General features: G+C 42.2%; 3 protein-coding genes across 4 annotated transcripts in view; 1 reads left to right on the plus strand and 2 right to left on the minus strand.

Annotated features, from left to right (window-relative positions):
* The window catches only part of LOC109481690 (clumping factor B-like), a 9,736-nt gene extending 4,349 nt beyond the window's left edge, over window positions 1-5,387 (minus strand). For both annotated transcript variants that reach the window (XR_002140918.1, XM_019784277.1), the window contains exons 1-6: window positions 5,289-5,387; window positions 4,294-4,426; window positions 3,730-3,814; window positions 2,864-3,012; window positions 2,401-2,499; window positions 1,709-1,891 (exon numbers count right to left, since the gene is read on the minus strand). Coding sequence is in view for 1 of the 2 variants with exons in the window: in XM_019784277.1 (XP_019639836.1) it covers window positions 1,709-1,891; window positions 2,401-2,499; window positions 2,864-3,012; window positions 3,730-3,814; window positions 4,294-4,426; window positions 5,289-5,291 (652 nt within the window). In the remaining variant the exon portion in view is untranslated. The remainder of the gene's footprint in view (window positions 1-1,708; window positions 1,892-2,400; window positions 2,500-2,863; window positions 3,013-3,729; window positions 3,815-4,293; window positions 4,427-5,288) is intronic.
* Window positions 5,388-5,389: 2 nt separating this feature from the next.
* On the plus strand, window positions 5,390-10,277 carry LOC109481709 (NEDD8-conjugating enzyme Ubc12). Its single transcript, XM_019784302.1, has 6 exons — window positions 5,390-5,600; window positions 6,431-6,525; window positions 6,751-6,789; window positions 7,422-7,525; window positions 8,056-8,119; window positions 8,600-10,277. The coding sequence occupies exons 1-6, from the start codon at window positions 5,495-5,497 to the stop codon at window positions 8,741-8,743; spliced, it is 552 nt and encodes a 183-aa protein (XP_019639861.1). The 5' UTR covers window positions 5,390-5,494; the 3' UTR covers window positions 8,744-10,277.
* A 402-nt stretch (window positions 10,278-10,679) lies between these two features.
* LOC109481688 (uridine 5'-monophosphate synthase-like) overlaps window positions 10,680-19,025 on the minus strand; it is a 14,742-nt gene continuing 6,396 nt past the window's right edge. Inside the window, exons 4-12 of the mRNA XM_019784275.1 lie at window positions 18,054-18,157; window positions 16,842-16,983; window positions 16,180-16,311; window positions 15,364-15,497; window positions 14,730-14,859; window positions 14,139-14,223; window positions 11,793-11,891; window positions 11,252-11,364; window positions 10,680-10,904 (exon numbers count right to left, since the gene is read on the minus strand). Of these exons, the coding sequence (XP_019639834.1) occupies window positions 10,827-10,904; window positions 11,252-11,364; window positions 11,793-11,891; window positions 14,139-14,223; window positions 14,730-14,859; window positions 15,364-15,497; window positions 16,180-16,311; window positions 16,842-16,983; window positions 18,054-18,157 (1,017 nt within the window). The 3' untranslated portion in view covers window positions 10,680-10,826. The remainder of the gene's footprint in view (window positions 10,905-11,251; window positions 11,365-11,792; window positions 11,892-14,138; window positions 14,224-14,729; window positions 14,860-15,363; window positions 15,498-16,179; window positions 16,312-16,841; window positions 16,984-18,053; window positions 18,158-19,025) is intronic.

The following is a 19,025-nucleotide window of genomic DNA, read 5'->3' on the forward strand; positions in this document are numbered from 1 at the left end:
AATATTGTATTGCCTCAGACACAAACTTGTAGTGTCTCTTGTGCATTCTGATTATTATCATAATTGTCATTAATATACTAGTTTCTGGTGGCGGTGAGTGTACATAGTTTTTAGACTAGTTATATACTGATATTAATTTTGTACCATTGACCAACTTGCCATATACCAGCATTGTACCTGTTACAGTTATTGTTGTTCAATTAAGTTGATTAATTGATTGGCTGATTAATTTATGTAAGACATATCCTCATGGCAAGAGCCTATAACATTTCCACTCATAGAACATTTCCATGGCAACCACAGAAGCCACGCCCACCACCCCAGACTCACCTGCTGCTCTCGTTCCCAGGGGAGTACTGTGGGACCATCTCTGTCCCGGGTCTGTCAGGTTCCGCCCTGGTCTCGCTCCCAGAGTCCTCTGCTTCGGGCACCAGCTGTCTGGTGGAGATGGAGAGGTGCTCCTGGTTCTTCTTCCTGCCGCTGGACCGGCCTGGCCAAAGACCCGCATCTTCTTTCTTACCTGGCCACAAACCAGAGTCTTCCTTCTTACCTGGCCACAGACCAGTGTCTTCCTTCTTACCTGTCAAACAAAAGTTTTAACATTTTAAATCACTTTCACTAATTATATCACTTTCACTTTCTGGACCGGCCTGGCCACATCCCAGTGTCTTCCTTCTTTAATACTAGTAATACATCACTTTCATTTTCTGGGCTCACCTGGCTACAGTTCTTACCTGTCAGAAAAACACCTTATTACATCACTTTCTTCTAAGCTGTCAAACAAAAAATGTCTTACATAGCTGGACTGACCTGGCCACAGACCAGTGTCTTCCTTCTTACCTGGCCACAGACCAGTGTCTTCCTTCTTACCTGGCCACAGACCAGTGTCTTCCTTCTTACCTGGCCACAGACCAGTGTCTTCCTTCTTACCTGGCCACAGACCAGTGTCTTCCTTCTTACCTGGCCACAGACCAGTGTCTTCCTTCTCTGTGATCAGAAATATCATAAAATAGTACACTGTAAGGATTTTGGACAACGAACAAGACTATTTCCTGAGAGGGGTGAAGGAGGCTACACTTAACAGCAACAGGGGCCGACATCGTCTACCAGATACCTTTTACCCAGTGCTGACGTCACACTTCAAAGAAGCCACATGACAAGCTTCACTGGGTCAGTCTGCTGAGGAAGACCAGAGTGACTGGTCGAAAGCTCTATATGAGAGAATTTTGGGGTCTGTCTTACATTTGTACCTGACTCTAACCTAGCAACCTAGCATAAGCCGTTATTTTTGTAATCTAGCAACAACCTAGCATAAAGTGCTACATGTACTATCAGTATTGTAGTATCCCCGCCCGACAGGGACGACGGATGATGATGATGATTGTAAGTATATTTCAAACCATGCCCTCCCACCTTTCTTGTCCTTTGACCTGCCGCTGTCGTTGTTTCTGCCCCTCCTGTTGTTGGACCCTGCGGGGGGGGCTGGGGTCTGTCGGACCTGACTCTAAACTAGCATAAAGTGCTACTACCGGTATTGTAGTATTTTTCTGCCCTCCCACCTTCCCTGTCCTTGGTCCTGACGCTGTTGTTGTTTTTGTCCGTCCTGCTGTTGGACCCTGCGGAAGGGCTGGGGTCTGTCGGACCTGACTCTAACCTAGCAAAAAGTACTACTAAATGTAGTATAGTATTTCAGACCCTGCCCTCCCACCTTTCCTGTCCTTTGCCCTGCCGCTGTCGTTGTTTCTGTCGTTGTTTCTGTCCCTTCTGTTGTTGGATCCTGCGGGGGGACTGGGGTCTGTCGGACCCGACTTTGCTGAGTCCTTGGCGATGTTGGCGCGGATGGCAGCCAACGTTTCTTCCTCTGCATCTGAGTCGTCCCAGGACCCCAGCACTGCACACAAACAAACATACAAACAAATAAACATCTCGCTTAGCTACATGTATATTATATTATACATGTATATACCAGGACCCCAGCACTACACACAAACAAACAAACAAACAATCATATATCTAAGCTATATTGTCATCCCAGGACCCTAGCACTACACACAAACATACAAACAAAATAAACAAACAAAAAATATATATCTAGGCTATATTGTCATCCCGGCACCCTAGCACTACAAAAAAACAAAGAGGCAAACACAAATCTACAATTTGCAAAGCAAATGCATTATGTTTACCTGTATATGGTCTGTTCTGTTGATTCTTACTCAAACACATTCACATATACCAGTAATATGGTGACAGGAGTCTAAATCACTCCTGCTCTAAAATTGCAACATTATGTAACCAAACACCAGTTACCATGGTGACAGACAGTCTGGGTCAAAGGTCACTGTTTGGAGAAGAAGAAGAAACTTTGTTTGGTAAACATAATGACCTCTGAACTCTTACCAGCATTTTCACTGCTGTTGGGTTGAAGGTCAGAGTCAGGGTCGTAGGAGTGACCTTTCCTGCCCTTCCCAGGAGGCTGTCTGCTGGGTGATGGCTTATCTGTCAGGACAGGTCAGAGGTCAAGGTCATTCACGTAAACACAATTAAAAAATATACTTATCATTATGACAATTAATGAGACTGACAAGCCTTATACTGCTAGATATTAAGTTAAGGATTTTAGTATGAAAAGGACTTATTTCATATCATGAATGTGAATGCTACCATTGTCTTTTAGAAAGTACCAAGTATTGTAATGAAATCCACAATTCAGCAAAATGGCCGCCAGTGATTTCAACCTCAATAAACCATTCATTCATTCATTCATTCATTCATTCATTCATTCATTCATTCATTCATTCATTCATTCATTCATTCATTCATTCATTCATTCATTCATTCATTCATTCATTCATTCAGCTACCTGGTCCGACGATCCCCTTGAAGTCATACGGCGGTTGGTCCTTTCCTGGCTTCGCTCGCCGGTCCTTGATTGGATAACTCTCACCCTCGTTGTCATGCCGACGACCCCTGTCATTGAACACACTGATCCCTGACTTCATTCCTGATTGGCTGAAAAACAGAAAAATAAGACTCTCAGATGAGAATTAAATATTTTTTATTTGCTGGAATATGAGAAAATGTATCTGTCATGACAATTGTTCACCTGTTGGAACCATGGGTGTAAAAAAGACACAGGTGTGACATTTACTCACCTGGTGGAGACACAGGTGTGACATTTACTCACCTGGTGGAGACACAGGTGTGACATTTACTCACCTGGTGGAGACACAGGTGTGACATTTACTCACCCGGTGGAGACACAGGTGTGACATTTACTCACCCGGTGGAGACACAGGTGTGAAATTTGCTCACCTGGTGGAGACACAGGTGTGACATTTACTCACCTGGTGGAGACACAGGTGTGACATTTACTCACCTGGTGGAGACACAGGTGTGACATTTACTAACCAGGTGGAGACAGGTGTGAAATTTGCTCACCTGGTAGAGACACAGGTGGGACATTTACTCACCTGGTGGAGACACAGGTGTGACATTTACTAACCAGGTGGAGACACAGGTGTGACATTTACTCACCTGGTGGAGACACAGGTGTGACATTTACTCACCTGGTGGAGACACAGGTGTGACATTTACTCACCTGCTGGAGACACAGGTGTGACATCTACTCACCTGCTGGAGACACAGGTGTGACATTTACTCACCTGGTGGAGACACAGGTGTGACATTTACTCACCTGGTGGAGACACAAGTGTGACATTTACTCACCTGGTGGATGATGAGTTCTTGCCCACAGTCGATTGTCTGTCCGGCCGAGGACTTGGTTTGGGCTGAGAAGTTTTTGACGGGTCACCTTTGGAAAGAAATTTTTACAATAAGTAAAAATTTAATACAGAGATGTGTTTATTTCACGCATTTCCAATTCAACAAACTATCAACTGATACATTGACTGCGTTTTTGATTCAATGAATAATCGTAACATGTATCTTTCAATTGAACAAATAAGGAATGTTTTCATCATAAGGGGACAGGTGGTTAGAAATGGGGGCCTGCATGGGGGGTCCCAACAAAGCTCTATGCTAGATTTTGAGAGCTGGCTACGTACTACGCTACAGTAGTGATTACGCTTTACGATAAATTTCAAGACACGGTGGCTACAGTGCATTATGTAGAATTAAAACCCGACTTACACTGTATGCAAAATGTGCCAATTGCGCTCTACGTTGAATTTAAATCTAAGAGCGGTCCGTCTACGCTCTATGTAGAATTAAAACGGCCGATTACGCTCTACAGAAAAGGGCTTGCGGGCGCCCAGAAATGTGTACATGTACCTGCTGTTTTGGCTGTGAACATGTCTTTTTGCGGTTCTGTCGCCCGCGGCGTCTCGATAACCGATGACTTCTCCTCATCACTGCTGTCCCAGTTACTCTCACTCTCTGATAACACCTGCTGTCGCTTGTGGAGCTTTGTGGAATGAATGAATGAATGAGTGAATGATGGATGGATGAATGAATGAATGAATGGATGAGTGAGTGAGTGAGTGAGTGAGTGAGTGAGTGAGTGAGTGAGTGAATGAATGAATGAATGAATGAATGAATGAATGAATGAATGAATGAATGGATGAATGAATGAATGAATGAATGGTTTATTCAGGTTAAAACCATTTTGCTGAGTTGTGGGTTTCATTACAATACATGGTACTTTCTAAAACGTGTAAGAGGCATTATGTTGACTAAAAGGTGTCATAATGATATAATCTGTGCTTTTTGCCAAATACTCAATAAATATATGTGAATAAATAAAAATAAAAGATATCATTTACATAAAATAAGTCCTTTTCATAAATATTTAAAAATTCCAATATGTACAGCTTATATTAAGGTTTCCATTACAACTGATTAAAAATGGGTAACAGGTACTTAAGACCTTAATATCTAAATGCACATAAAGTATTTGCCACAATTGGGTCTAAACCTCTTTTAATATCAACATAAGAGGTTTGTTTACATGTTAGAATTCTCCACAATATACAAGAGGAAGGGAGGGTGAAACAGGTGTATTCAAGTGAATTTGAAGATATCTCCAAATGCTGCATTACTTTTCTCCGATGTCTGCCAATTTTAGCTAGATATCCAGATATCAAGACAATTTCTTGAGAAATTATGGCTCAGTCAAGCACCGCTTGTTTTGGTTACATGTAACGTAACATGTAGGGCACCCAGCGGAAAATAATAGTAGATAAATGTAGGGACAGATCCTGCACATGTTACCAAGTAAACAGTAATGAGAGTGAACAATAAACTCACTATTACTTTGACAAACTCACCATGGTTTGTGCTGATCTTTGTTTAATTTTTTCCGGTCTAAAATTTTTCGAGTCGTCCGAAAATTCCGCCGAAGAATCCTGATGACCTTTGACCCGGCGTGTCCCAGAATGCAGCGGGGCGTCCGTTCGTCACTGGTGGAAAATTTGGGAAGTCGGCAGCGAAAAATCCTCATCGACGGGCGAAAATAGGATTGAACTAGGGCAAAATGATCAAGCTGTTCTCCCTTAAACAACAGAAGAAAGACGGAGAGGTCGGGGGACAGAAAACCGGGACCAAGAGAGCGTCGGCAGCACAACTCCGCATAACCAAAGGTGGGACCGACATCCAGCAAACTGCTGGCCCAGAAAAACTTACCCAAACGTTTTGAGGAATTCATTATGGATCTCTGCCGTCCGTTCTCTGTTTTTAAACTAAAGCTAGAGATATGCTCAACAGATCAAACTTTGTTCAGTTTCTATAGGAAGAAACTGTCCAAACTGCTGCGACGTAACTATAGAGAGCAGGCGAAGACGTCATATTTGACTCATAATGCAAATTATACACACAACATACAATTTACAGTAGTTTTCGGTGCGGGGTGGGGGGCATGATTATGCACGAATTATTTCTAGCTGGGAAGTACACAAAACCAACAATGTGTCAAGGACAGTACTGGTGTCAGTACCATGTTATTGACATACGCCAAACGTCTACTACTTCTAAATAAAGAATTAGAAGGCAACGCCGGTGCCGGCATTTTACCGGATCATAAAATCTCTACAATCTATTGTTGAAAACAGCATCTTGTTTTGGAATATGGAAACCAAAATTCTTAGTTACTGATGAAAAATGGTGGATCTGAAAAGTCTGGTACTTAAGTAAAGAGGATTTATAAAACTATTTTATTATTTTATTTGCTTTATTGTCAATTATCATGCTAATTTGTCAATGGTAAAAATGTTCATCTTCAGAAATTTTGCTGCTTGCAAATTGCGTTGATTTCAGGTTGAACAGCCCGACTACAAATATACTCCACCTACGTACTACTAGCTACTTGCCCCACAGTTAGGCTAATCAATTGCCCCCGAAAGCAATGTTGGAAAATGATGCCACTGTTTTGAATATTGCCTTTGAATGATGTCGTTAATTTCCGTTGTCTCAGACATTAACGAGCTGCAGCTGCCGAAGACGTGTCAAACGGAGTTTCCCGACCCTGATGACCTCCTCAACTTCAAGCTCATTATCATGCCTGATGAGGTAAACAAACAAATAAGCTCATTATCATACCAGAAACAAACAAACTAGCAAGTTCATTATCATGCCTCATAAGGTTCACAAGCAAGCTTATTGTCATGTCTGTTGAGGTAAACAAACAAGCTGGTTACCATGGCAAATGAGGTAAACACAGTCCTGGCTGTTATTGTCATTGTCGTACATTTCTGGTAATTTTCCAGTCCTCACAGTGAAAATCTTGTTTTTCAGGGTTTCTACAAGGGTGGCAGATTTGTGTTTAGCTTTAAGGTAAGTTTTGCCCACCAGTGTTGTGGTATGGAGAAAGTCCGAAACTATGATACTCTACTTTTTTAGACATCTTCATAACAACATTGATACTTGTAATCATACTTTGCCTATAAGTATAAGATATGCTATTTTGGTCAGTCCAGGACCATAGCTGTTGATCTGTACATGTACATGTACACTTAGGCCACACCAATTTAACTTGTTGGTTCTCGGATTCGCCTCTTCGTTTTTTTCTGATTTGCAAAAAAAAAAAAAAAATTTGATTCTGGTCCTGAATCAACTGAAAAATGCTCATGTTTTGCCCCAACAGTTGAGGAAAGTCCTTTTCTTCCTAGTTGTTACAGTTTTCCCATCTATCATTGCAGTGGTTTGATTAAAAGTTCAAAATTCAATGTTTAAATTTTAACCCAGCCTTTTGTGTTGACTTCATGGCTCATTTTGTAGCATTTAAGCCTATAATAGGATGCCTAGACCTGTTTTTATTTTTATTTTTTTCGCCCTGTCGCTTCATATTTTTTCTGAAAAAATCCGAGAACCAACAAATTAAATTGGTGTGGCCTTAATGAGAAAGAAATTTGTAACACTCATTGATCCATTTCTCAGTTTTGACTTGTGACAATTTGTCCTTCAAGGTCGGACAGGGCTACCCCCACGAACCCCCCAAGGTCAAATGTGAGACGATGGTTTACCACCCAAACATCGATCTAGAAGGAAACGTCTGCTTAAATATTCTGAGGTGAGTTTTTGTATGTTTAACTGTTTTGTAAAGGATAGATCTAGCATGCACACAATACTGATTAGTGTATAAAGTTAGTTTTATATGTTTAAACTTTAATTTTGTCATCCCATCGATTACTATCAACATTACAGGTGATAGCATAACTACTGTCCATCATGTAACCCATATGGACAAGAAGATACATTAAACTCTCTAATTTTATAGTGTATATTGTATGTTGGGCACAATTTGGGATAACCAGGCCTGTGAGTCCCTTTCCCAATAAAACTTGAATAAAGATCATTCAATTCAATAACACAGAGACCGTCCTGCAAGCATATAATATATGTTACAATGCCTTTGGCAAATTCGAAGTCTTGCTTATGAAGCTGACTGAGGTTGCCTTATTGGCACAAGTGTTAAGACTTAAGTTACCCAAAAACAACATATAGGCAGTTTTCTGATTGGCCGACAGCTGATTTGTGGCCACACCATTACATGTACTTATTTTCGCATCAATAATCATGTTCCTATTTCTCGTCATCCAGGGAAGACTGGAAACCTGTCTTGACGATTAACTCAATCATCTACGGGCTGCAGTATTTGTTCTTGGTAAGTGGAGGGTTAATAACTGCAGTATTTGTTCTTGGTAAGTGGAGGGTTAATAACTGCAGTATTTGTTCCTGGTAAGTGGAGGGTTAATAACTGCAGTATTTGTTCTTGTTCTTGACTTTTTTTCAGAAAAAATAAATAAAAACAGGTCTAGGCATCCTTTTATTTATAGCCCAAATGCTCGATAGGAGCCATGAAGTCAACACAAAAGGCTGGTTTAATATGTAAACAATGAATTTTGGACTTTTAATCAAACAACTGCATTGATAGATTGAAAAAAAACTGTAACAACTAGGAAGAAAAGGACTTCTCTAAACTGTTGGGGGCAAAATATGAGCATATTTGAGTTGATTAAGAACCAGAATTTTTTTGCAAATCAGAAAAAAATGAAAAGGCGAATCCGAGAACCAACAAATCAAAATTGGTGTGGCCTAAATAGAAGTTTCTCTGTGTTGCTGATGTGCCCCCCTCCCCCTTCAGGAGCCGAATCCAGACGACCCGTTAAACAAGGACGCGGCGGAGGTCCTGCGGAGCAACAGGCGACTCTTCGAACAGAACGTGTCCAAGTCCATGCGGGGGGGATACGTAGGATCAACGTACTTCGAGCGCTGTCTTGTCAAGTGATTGCCTGTCGTCTGATATCATGCTATTGTCAATATTAACATTAATCTTAAAAGAAATTGAAGACAAAACAAAAAAAAAACAATCCAGAAAAAAAAACGAGTATGGTACTACTAGGAAACAGCTGGACACACCATGTGGCGAGCACGACTGACATGTGGCGCAGGCTGGCATGTTGTTTGGAACTGGAGCGAAGCGTTATTTTATGGGTAAGTTCTCAGATATTCACGGCCACACGCAAGACTGGCTGGACATTAAGAAGGAGACTTTGTCTTTAAGGAAAAGGGAGAGACTTCTTCCGCTTACTTACTTAACTATCGTAGAGCTTAGACAAGACAGAGGAACAGCACGGGTCATTCTAGTACTTGTGGTGTTCTGGGGATTTCTTTGATGTAAAAATGGGGAAAAAAATTGAGTGTCAGGAAAAAATATTTTATTGCAATCCTCTTTTACCTTACGTTGCCATTAAACATTGACTGATGAACTTCTTTCACAAATGTTTTTTTTTTTTTAAGAAAAACGCTATGAAACACTGAGACACAAATGTACTGAATGTTAGTCTATAAAACTGAAGTCCATATTGTAAACTGCTTCAGAACAGACATCTAGAAGAGAGCTTCAAGACAAAGCGGAGTTAATTTGTATACAGAAGTTGGCAGCAGTGAAAACCAGATCACTTTGTACAGTGTAGTTGTATACATAGATGTACGTATCTATGCAGGTAAGGGGTTTTGGAGAACAGTCTTTAAAAAAGTACATGAATGCAGGATTTTAGTCAGCCTTTTTTTTTGGCAGAGAAATTGAAAGTCTATGCTTTTGGTGGTGCCTCTACAGTGCTTGTAATAGTAATGAATACAGCTGCAGGGCTGGAAAAAAAGGGCCTCCGATTTGAACCCGACACAAAAAAAGATGCAGCAAAGTAACAGACATGACTAAAATAAAAATGTAGTTCTGCTGTGTCTATAGGGGAGTAAAAGGGACACGCTTCACAAAGATTATTCGACCTGCAAGAATGGTTTTGAAAATTTGCTGATAGGATTGTAAAGACGCATTATAAAGATACAATGCGTCAGTTGAGTTTTTGATATGCCCCTTTTTTGCTACTTGCGAAACCCTGTGACATGTGAACATGCTGGGCACAAGTCAGGTAAGGACAAGATTAGACCCCCCTCCATTCAATAGTAGTAGAAAGAGTGAACATACAAAAAAGAGCCATAATGAGCAGTTTATAAAAGTATATTTGAAAGCAATGTTCAGTACATCTTTAGCACCCTATTAATAATAGTCTTACAGAAGCTTCACCACTGCAAATATCCCTAAATTAGTGTGTTACATTCAGTATTTCCATATTGTCCATAGGAGCAGGCACTTCTTATCGGTATGTTTTCTGACAGGTTATTTTAAGTAATTTCTTGTACACGATTCTTGTTTCGTCAGTCGTTTCTTGTACAGGATTCTTGTTTCATGTACATGTATGATTACACTTTGTTTAAGACTTTATATATGAATAAAGCTGCCTTTACTTCTACATGTTTCACACTGGGCAAGACTGTACACTTCCGAGTAGCAGTAATCTCCAAGCAGAGCATACGGTGACAAGGCAGTATCCACTGGCCAGAGGAGTGTCCATTAGCCATCGGATGGGTAATGGATACTCTCTAGCAGCCACCAATTTGAAAATATCTGCTTGAAGATTAGGTAGCAGAGGGATGTGGCGTGGTAGAGGTTGTAGGATTTTGGAACAGTCTTTGACAGAACCAACCACCAACAAGGATCTAAGTAAGACTGCCTTTTTTGAGTCTCCACCAGACTCTTTTTCAGGCTGAATAAATAGTAGAAATTGGACTAAAAAGAATGTAGCTGGCAAGAGGAGTTTGCCAGCCATAGAGGGTCCAGTTTGCCTGCCAACTCCCCTGGCCAGCTACATTCTTTTTAGTCCGATTTCTACTAGTTATTCAGCCTGCAAAGATGTCTGGTGGAGACTAGCCTTTCTTCACTACAAGACAGTTGAATTGTGCAGTACAAAAGGATGATATCCTAAGAATGGCCATCGTACGATGATTGCATGACGGAAGTGACTGTGTCGTCAGTTTGCCAGTCGATGTTGATATGCCTCGAAGGCTGCTGTTTGGTACCGCTGGGCTGCACTGGCTGGGTCTGGATCCTACAGGCACATGGGGAGGGGAGGACACAGGAGTCAGAACAAAGAACACAACATTACACCAAGGAGGTTAAATATAATTTAACCTTGATTACACTTGTCATCTGCCAACAATATGGGGTCAACATGCATCAGTTAAGACCAAGAAACTATGTCATGTACGTCGGTGAAGGTTGGACATCCAGGTAATAAGATATGCCAAGAAACACAGTGGACTAACAACCCACTGCCTCTATGGCATCAAAAAGGCTCTTGAACTATGTTTTACACCAAATGCTGACCGACCTTGTACACCCCCCTCCCCACAATGACAAAACCCACCGACCTTGTACACCCCCCTCCCCACCGACCTTGTACACCCCCCTCCCCACGATGATGACGTCTGCTCTCCTGGTGACCACGGCATCCCACGGCGACACGTACTGCTGACCCAGGCCATCACCTGACCCCGACAACTGGACACCTGCAGCAAAAATTTTTAAAAAATTTAACTAGAAAGGTAAAGCAAATGCATAATGTTTACCTTCACATATGGTCTGCTCTGTTACTCAAACACATTTATATATGCATATATAACATGTATATGATGACAGGAGTCTAAATCCCTCCTGCTATAAAATTGCAACATGATGTAACCCAACACTAGTTACCATGGGGACAGATGTCTGGTTCAGGTCATTGACCTTATTTGTTTGGAGAAGAAGAGGAAGAAACAGCAAAAACAATATGTTTTCCTCCTGCAAAGGTAACCCAATATGTTTAAGTTCAGAAGATTCTAGAACTTTCTACATTTAGTTACATTTTGGGGCTGGTGTGCCTTCTCACAGGATCTATCAAGGTCAAAAACATAAGAAAAGCATTTTGAGAGAACCCGAGGTCATGACCTCTGACCTGGTGTCATGTGAATGAAGGTGGGGTCCTCCGTGAGCTGTGATTGGCTGATGAATCCCACCACGAAGTCTTTATGTTCCTCGGCCATCTTCACAGTTGCTGCAACAGATGGAGAACATAAAATGTATCATACTTTCAGAGGGTACCATAGAACACATCAAAGGGTACCATGGAACACATTAAAGGTACTTTTGAACACATCCAAGGTACCATGGAACATATCAATGGTACAATGGGTACCATGGAGTACACAAAAAAGGGTACCAAGGAACATATCAAAGGTACCATAGAATACATCAAAGTGTACCATGGAACACATCGAAGGTACAGTACCATGGAACACACGGAGGTGCTGTAAGTACTTTTAGTGAACTCTGGAAGACTAGTCTTTTGGCTAAAGGGTATCGAAATAAAGAGAAACTAGAGGTCGGAGATCTCATGTCTTCGTCAGAGGTACATCGTTCTAGAGAAATTAACATGCGTATTCTTCACTCTTTTTATGGGTTCACCACACCACGAAGTGGTTTCAGCTTCTTCATTTTAGGGCCCAAGGTCCTGAAATTTGGTATGGAGGTACAGTGGGCAAATACCCCTAGGCGTTTTTTAAATTATTGTGATACAGGCTTTTAGAATGGTTTTATTTGAGTTTTTTGGCTGTGTTATAGCAAATGTATTACTGTGTTAGTGTGCCTTGTTTACCACGTTTGGGCATGAGTCATCACAATGGAATGCAGGGCATCAACCAATAGGCATGCAGCTTTCCTCTATACTTCTTGCTGATTGGCTGTTGGGATTTAACTTGATTAACACCTGCACAGAGCATTTCCACCTGCACAGAGCATTTCTTGCTGATTGGCTGTTGGGATTTAACTTGATTAACACCTGCACAGAGCATTTCTATACTGACAGTATGTCTGTATTCAAGTGTTTTGGTAGGTATTTCAAGCTTTCCTGCTCCAGCATTGGAATGCGGGGCATGGACGTTTTTTTTCAATTTTGAAAATTAACAGTTTGCATTATGCAATTAAAAATCCTAACCAATAAAGTAGGGAATGGCTATCCAACTGTTGTTTTAGTTGTATTTTACTTCATATTATAGTTATATCAATGTAAATCATTGTTTTCCCTTGTGTTTCTCATTCTTTCCCTGCCATGTCGTAAAATGTGGTGAACCCATCGCTGTGTTTGCTCCAAAGGCAAATATTGGCCTTTCTAGTTAATAATCAATTTGGTCTAAAGAACAAAAGAATCTCTGTACTATTTTTATGGTACAGAACACCCTGAAACGGTTTGCCGCAGATTATACAGATGCGTCGTCACCCGTGTTGCCACACCCCCCCCCTACGTTATTTGAGTTTGGACTGTTACTGGAAAAAAAACGTTCAAGAAATTCTTACTGTGTTGAAAGTGTCACGACAGCGCCGCAAAATATAATAAGAGAAGATGTTATAAAGGAAAGAATCAGAACAGGGTGACTACTGCTGTTTTGTTAATTTGTCTTTATGACAAATAGAAGACTTGTTTCTTGTGTTCTTTGTGTCCTAACATTTGTACTTCTACAGTTAGTATATTCCAAATCTAGGCATCTCGTTTTTCGGCCCTTCGTGTTTTTATTGCGCGCTTGCCTTAAATTTAAGGTAATTAGATTTAAGGTCTCCAGTGGACGTCATCCATAGCAATTACTTGGTGTGGCCGTAGAAAATAACCTGACATATGTCCAACCTATCCTCCCCCTGCTGAAGTTATAGTACAATCCCTCAATGTAACGTCATTTGATCCCATCCCATTATGGGGTTCCCCGGCTATATCCAGCTGTCGGCTGTCTCCAAGCAGATGTAGGTGGGGGATTTCTAAACACAAAAGGTCCTATTACGGGGACATAACGACTTCCACGACTCTCATCTTTGAACTCAATCTTGGAGACCACCACAGTAACATGCCTATCAAATTTCATTAACTTCCATTTACACATACAAAAGTTATCCTGCTCACAAGAAAAATTAACAAAATGCCCCCTGTAGTCACAACAAAACCCCCCACGAAGCTCAGTAACGAACTTAACCTTGGTCCCGACAATAGTAAGCAACACACCAAGAATTATAATCAACATTTTACAAATACTTGAGTTATCTTGCTAACAAGCCACAAACACAAAAGGTGCACTAACGTGACGCACGGACCCCCCACGAAGCCGAAACTTGTACTTGACTTTGGCCTCAACAGCGGTAATCTGCCTGCCAAAAATCATGGACGTCGAATCATGCCTTCCAGAGTTATATCGCAAAATCCGCAGTTCCCCACACTCCGGCGAGACAATTTCATAGTCCTTCTGACGAAGACAATTACCTTTAGTATAGTCTCCTGTTGCCAGGTTTCCTTTTGAGCTCATCTCAGCAATCAGCAGACAGGCTCTCTTCTTATCCAGGCCAACCTGAAATCATTGACTATTGTTAATTATGGCCTAGTCAACATACAATCATTAACTATTGCCTGGTTAACCTGCAATCATTAACTATGGTAAACCCGTTGCTTATCCATACCAACCAACCACCATCACTTTCAATGTTCATTGAAAATCCTCCCCAAAGTTTGCAAGAAAACAACCCAACGAAGCCCTGATTCCAGACCTGCCCTGGGAAATGTTCTGACTCCTGACCCTTGACCCCTGACCTGTCTCCCACCCTGACCCTTCCTGACCTGTGACCTGTCTGAGCCATGACCTGTCTCCCACCCCTGACCTGTCTCTAACCCCTGACCTGTCTGACCTGACCAGTCTCCCGACCCTGACCTGTCTCTAACCCGACCCTGACCTGTTTGAGTCCCTCCAGCACACTGCTGCCTGGCAGAGCATGAGCGTTGGTGAGGTGCACTAAATACGTGTTATGACTCCTGACTTTTTACCTCTGACCTGTGTCTGACCCCTGCCTGACCCCTGACCTGTTTGAGTCCCTCCAGCACGCCGCTGCCCGGCAGAGCGTGAGCGTTGGTGAGGTGCGCCCAGTCGGCGATGTGGTACAGCCCGTCCCGGTACTGGTGCTGCACCGTGCTCCCGATGTCTGCAAACTTCCTGCAACACAAACGGCACAGAGGGGTTAGGTATGAACCCTGACCTTTCACCCCCAACCTGTCTCCCACCCCTGACCTCTGACTGCCCCCTGACCTGCTGCACCGTGCTCCAGATGTCAGCAAACTTCCTGTAACACAAACAGTTGTGTACAGCCTGTAGTTGGTTCAAACACCACAGCACTGGCTGTGATTTTATCAGGGTAAACTACCTCATCATCATCTACATATAGCAATCAGGTTAGACATCCAGGTAATAAGATACCAAAGTAACAGTTACTCAATCAACTGTTTTTGAAAACGGTTGAAAATGTTTACATGTCAATTCATAGTTTTTGGATGGGTAGACGACTGTTGACTACAGATCTCAAATCTCAATAGTCACTCACGAAAGGTAGTGATATGCTACTTGAACCCCCCCTCCCCCTCGGACCTTTTCAAAATCTATCCAGTTGCTTGAGTAACTGTTACCTTGGTACCTCACCTGTAAGGTGAGTATAAAAGTTACCTGTCCTCAAAGATGATAAACTGGTGCCTGTCGGCCAGCTCTGTAAGACTCTGCACAAACTCAGTGCTGAAGTCAGTCATGATGTCTGCGTGGGTCTTCAGCATGCAGATGTGTGGTCCAACCTGGTCAGCAAGCTGGAAACAACAACAACTATAAACAAGCTGCTAGGGAGCCAAAACCTACATCACATTTTCCCTAGCCCAAGAGCTACCTACATGTACCATCCAAATTTCGTGACCCTAGCATATCAAAAAGTTCAGCTGCAGTACCATTACAAGCCACCAGGGGGGGGGGCCAAAATCATACTAAAGTAGCTTTCATAAATAACCCCACACATTCTTGTTTAAGTTTCCTTGTTTACTACTTTTCATTACTACTTTTCGTTGTTGTAGATAGTATTGTATTGTATTGTATTTTATTGTTTTGTTTCATTTACCCGTTACCAAAGTTATTTCTTATTTATCCGATTTATTTGAATTGTTAATCACGTTATGAAGGGAGGCCTCCTCATAAGCATTTTTATGCTTCCGGCCTCCCTGCACTGTTACATTTCATTTATATTTTCTTGTATCTGTATTGTTACATTTTATTTTAAAGTGCGAATAAAACTGAAACTGAAACTGAGGTCTCATGAAGACCTACCCACCTATCAAATATTGAGACAATCTATCAAAAACGTCTTGAATTATTGTGTTGACGCACATACACACAAAAACATCAATGAAAACCTTCTTGGCAAAACAAAAAGACAGCATTACATGATCTGCCAGCTAAATAACAATACCGGTAAACAAATAAACAACAACAAGTTGTAACCTGCAGAACTTGCTCGGCCGTGCAGAGGTCAGCTGACACGGCCAGGTTGGACTTCTTCTTCTCCATGATGCTGAACAGTTGCCTAGCAACGGGATGCTGACAGAGATCGCCTCGTTCTCTGTAACTCAGGACCTGCAGATGGGAGGATGGAGACTTATCAGCCCTGTAAGGTTTGGCTGTGTATTGACTTTTAGGACTTGTAGTATCTACATATCTTAGAAAATACATTCTGTCGATGTGCTCAATAAAGACATCTTGAATCCTAAAAAAAAGGAAGGCAGAAAACCCAGCATAACATCTTATTAATCCCAATTTAATTTGTTGGTTCTCAGATTCCCCTCTTCATTTTTTTCTGATTTGCAAAAAAAAAAAAGATTTTGGTTCTGAATCAGCTCAAAAATGCTCCCAACAGTTGAGGAAAATCCTTTTCTTCCTAGTTGTTGCAGTTTTTCCATCTATCAATGCAGTGGTTTGATTAAAAGTTCAAAATTCGTTGTTTAAACATTAACCCAGCCTTCTGTGTTGCCTTCATGGCTCCTATCGTAGCATAATAGGATGCCTAGTCCTGTTTTTATTTTCATTTTTTTTTCGCCCTGTAGCTTCATATTTTTTCTGAAAAATCCGAGAACCGACAAATTAAATTGGTGTGGCCTTAACTGTACCTTTCTAGACTTTTTAACGGGCGGCTCCAGCCCCGGCAGGAAGCTGTTGTTCCTGACAAAGTCTCGCACCTGCTCCGCTACCGACTCCGGAATCTTCTCATGTCTCCGCAGGATCTCCAGCAGCTGGGCTGTTCCACAGATGCTGCGGGGGGGATAGGGTTTACTGGGATGTAGTATAGATGCCACGGGTCTCCCCAAAAATTCTTAGCAGGGAAGTGCTCCCTAAGAGGTTGATGAAAAATTAGTGAATTCTCATGAAAATACTAAGAGAAAAGGCTAAATTTGAACATTTTGGAAAGATGCTAGGATTTTGGGGAGAGCTGCACAGACCCTTGTGACAGCTCCACAAAAAAAAAAATTGAGGAGCAAATATTATGTGTTATCATGTGTATTCGTCGATGAAGGTTAGACATCCAGGTAATACGATACGCCAAAAAAAGCAGTTACTCAAGCAACTGGTACCAAGGCGAATGTTATTTACAGACTCAAATGTGAGGAGCCCAATTGTAACAACACCTACATCGGAGAGACAAGTCGACCGCTCAAAGTAAGATACAAAGAACATTGCCGACCTAGTGCCAACGGCTACTCCTCAGCTATTTTCCACCACCTACAACACAACCAGGGTCACTCTTTCAAACTCGAGTCCACGGATATCTTAGACCGCGAAACACGCTGGTGGGAACGGGGTGTTAAAGAGGCAATATATGAAAGAATGTACAACCCCACCCTCAACAGGGAAGGGGGGCTACGGGTCGATCTTTCCGGCACTTGATTTGGCACTCCCAGCCCCGAGAACAGACAACACTTAAGCTCCTGTTCTGTATAACAGGAGCTTTCAGACTAATTTGCATCATCTTGTCTTGACTTGTCTGACTTTTGTTCCTTTTTCGACTTCCAAAAATTTGTCTTCACTTTATTTGCATATCAATCAATAGGTTGTGCTTATAAACCTGTTTTCCCCTCTGGTCTCTCAGTCACTGACGAAAGCTAGTGGATACTAGCTGAAACGTCTGACGTTTTCAAAATCATATCCAGTTGCTTGAGTAACTGCTTTTTTTTGGCGTATCATGTGTATTATTTGATTGTTATGATTTGTCTTGATTATTATGTGATACCCTGCATCAATTCAGCCGTTAAAGGCTGCAACTGCAGGGTACTGTTTGGGCAATAAAAAAAAAGGAGTACTGATGATGATTCTTAATTCCTTACCCCTTGAGTTCTATCCCAGCCTCCTTCAGCTTCTGTTTCCCGCCCTGCTCTCTGTCCAGCAGCACGACGGCATCTGTCACCACCAGACCCACCGACTCCAACACCTGCAGGAAACATGGGGAGTAAACCTCTACAGTACTAAAACTCCTGCACCTAAGACATAATGTGTAAGGACATATCTAATATACAATAAAGCCTGTTCATCTACGATGACCAGACCTACTGACTCCCAAACCTGCAGAAAAATACAAATTGTCCAAACCTAGTGATGGACAGGTGTAGTTGTCTCCGCATCCCTCGTTGTCAGGCAGACAGAATACTTCAGGTGATTGAGCCTGTCCACCCCCGTGTAGACTCTAGTTGGTATCGCCCAAAGTTGAAGGGTCACCCTCCCTGCGCATGCGCACCAGTCTAAAGTTTTTCAGCTCCACCTGGCCGAAGCCCTCTCGGGATGGGTCGTGCCGGAACTCGTGGAGAACCGCACCAGTCAGGGAGGGTGTCTGCCTGACAACGAGGGATGCGGAGACAACTACACCTGCCCATCACTAGGTTTGGACAATTTGTATTTGTCTACCGCATTCCCTCTTATGTCAGGCAGACAGAATACTTCAGGTGAGATTTGTAGCTGCTGAGGCCAGGACGTTCTTCCGAATGAAGCTGACCCCACCGGTCTGTTGTAGAATTTCTTAAAAGTAGAAGCTGTAGACCAATTAGCTGCTGCTAGAATGTCCTTGGTTGATACGCCTTGTCGTGCCGCAGCAGAGACAGACGCCCCTCTAGTTGAGTGTCCGGTGAACCTTGAGGTGTCGATCCCGGCCTCTTGTAACACAGTTCTTAGCCATCTAGCGATGGTAGACGTAGATACCGCCTGGTGTGGCTCCACAAGAGCTCTAAACAGAATACTGTCGCACAAACGAAAACTTCTAGTTCTTGATACATACGCTTTCAGGTATGTTACCGGGCAGATTCTTC

Source organism: Branchiostoma belcheri, unplaced genomic scaffold (genome assembly GCF_001625305.1).
Source record: "Branchiostoma belcheri isolate BF01 breed outbred unplaced genomic scaffold, Haploidv18h27 scaffold57, whole genome shotgun sequence".
Lineage (NCBI taxonomy): Eukaryota > Metazoa > Chordata > Leptocardii > Amphioxiformes > Branchiostomatidae > Branchiostoma > Branchiostoma belcheri.

What these genes read in the sequence shown, in the direction of transcription:
- LOC109481709 (XM_019784302.1), top strand. Translation starts at nt 5,495, where the DNA reads ATGATCAAGCTGTTCTCCCTTAAACAACAGAAGAAAGACGGAGAGGTC. An exon ending in ACAACTCCGCATAACCAAAG is followed by an intron (nt 5,601 to 6,430) that starts GTGGGACCGACA and finishes CCGTTGTCTCAG; the next exon opens with ACATTAACGAGCTGCAGCTG. An exon ending in GGCTGCAGTATTTGTTCTTG is followed by an intron (nt 8,120 to 8,599) that starts GTAAGTGGAGGG and finishes CTCCCCCTTCAG; the next exon opens with GAGCCGAATCCAGACGACCC.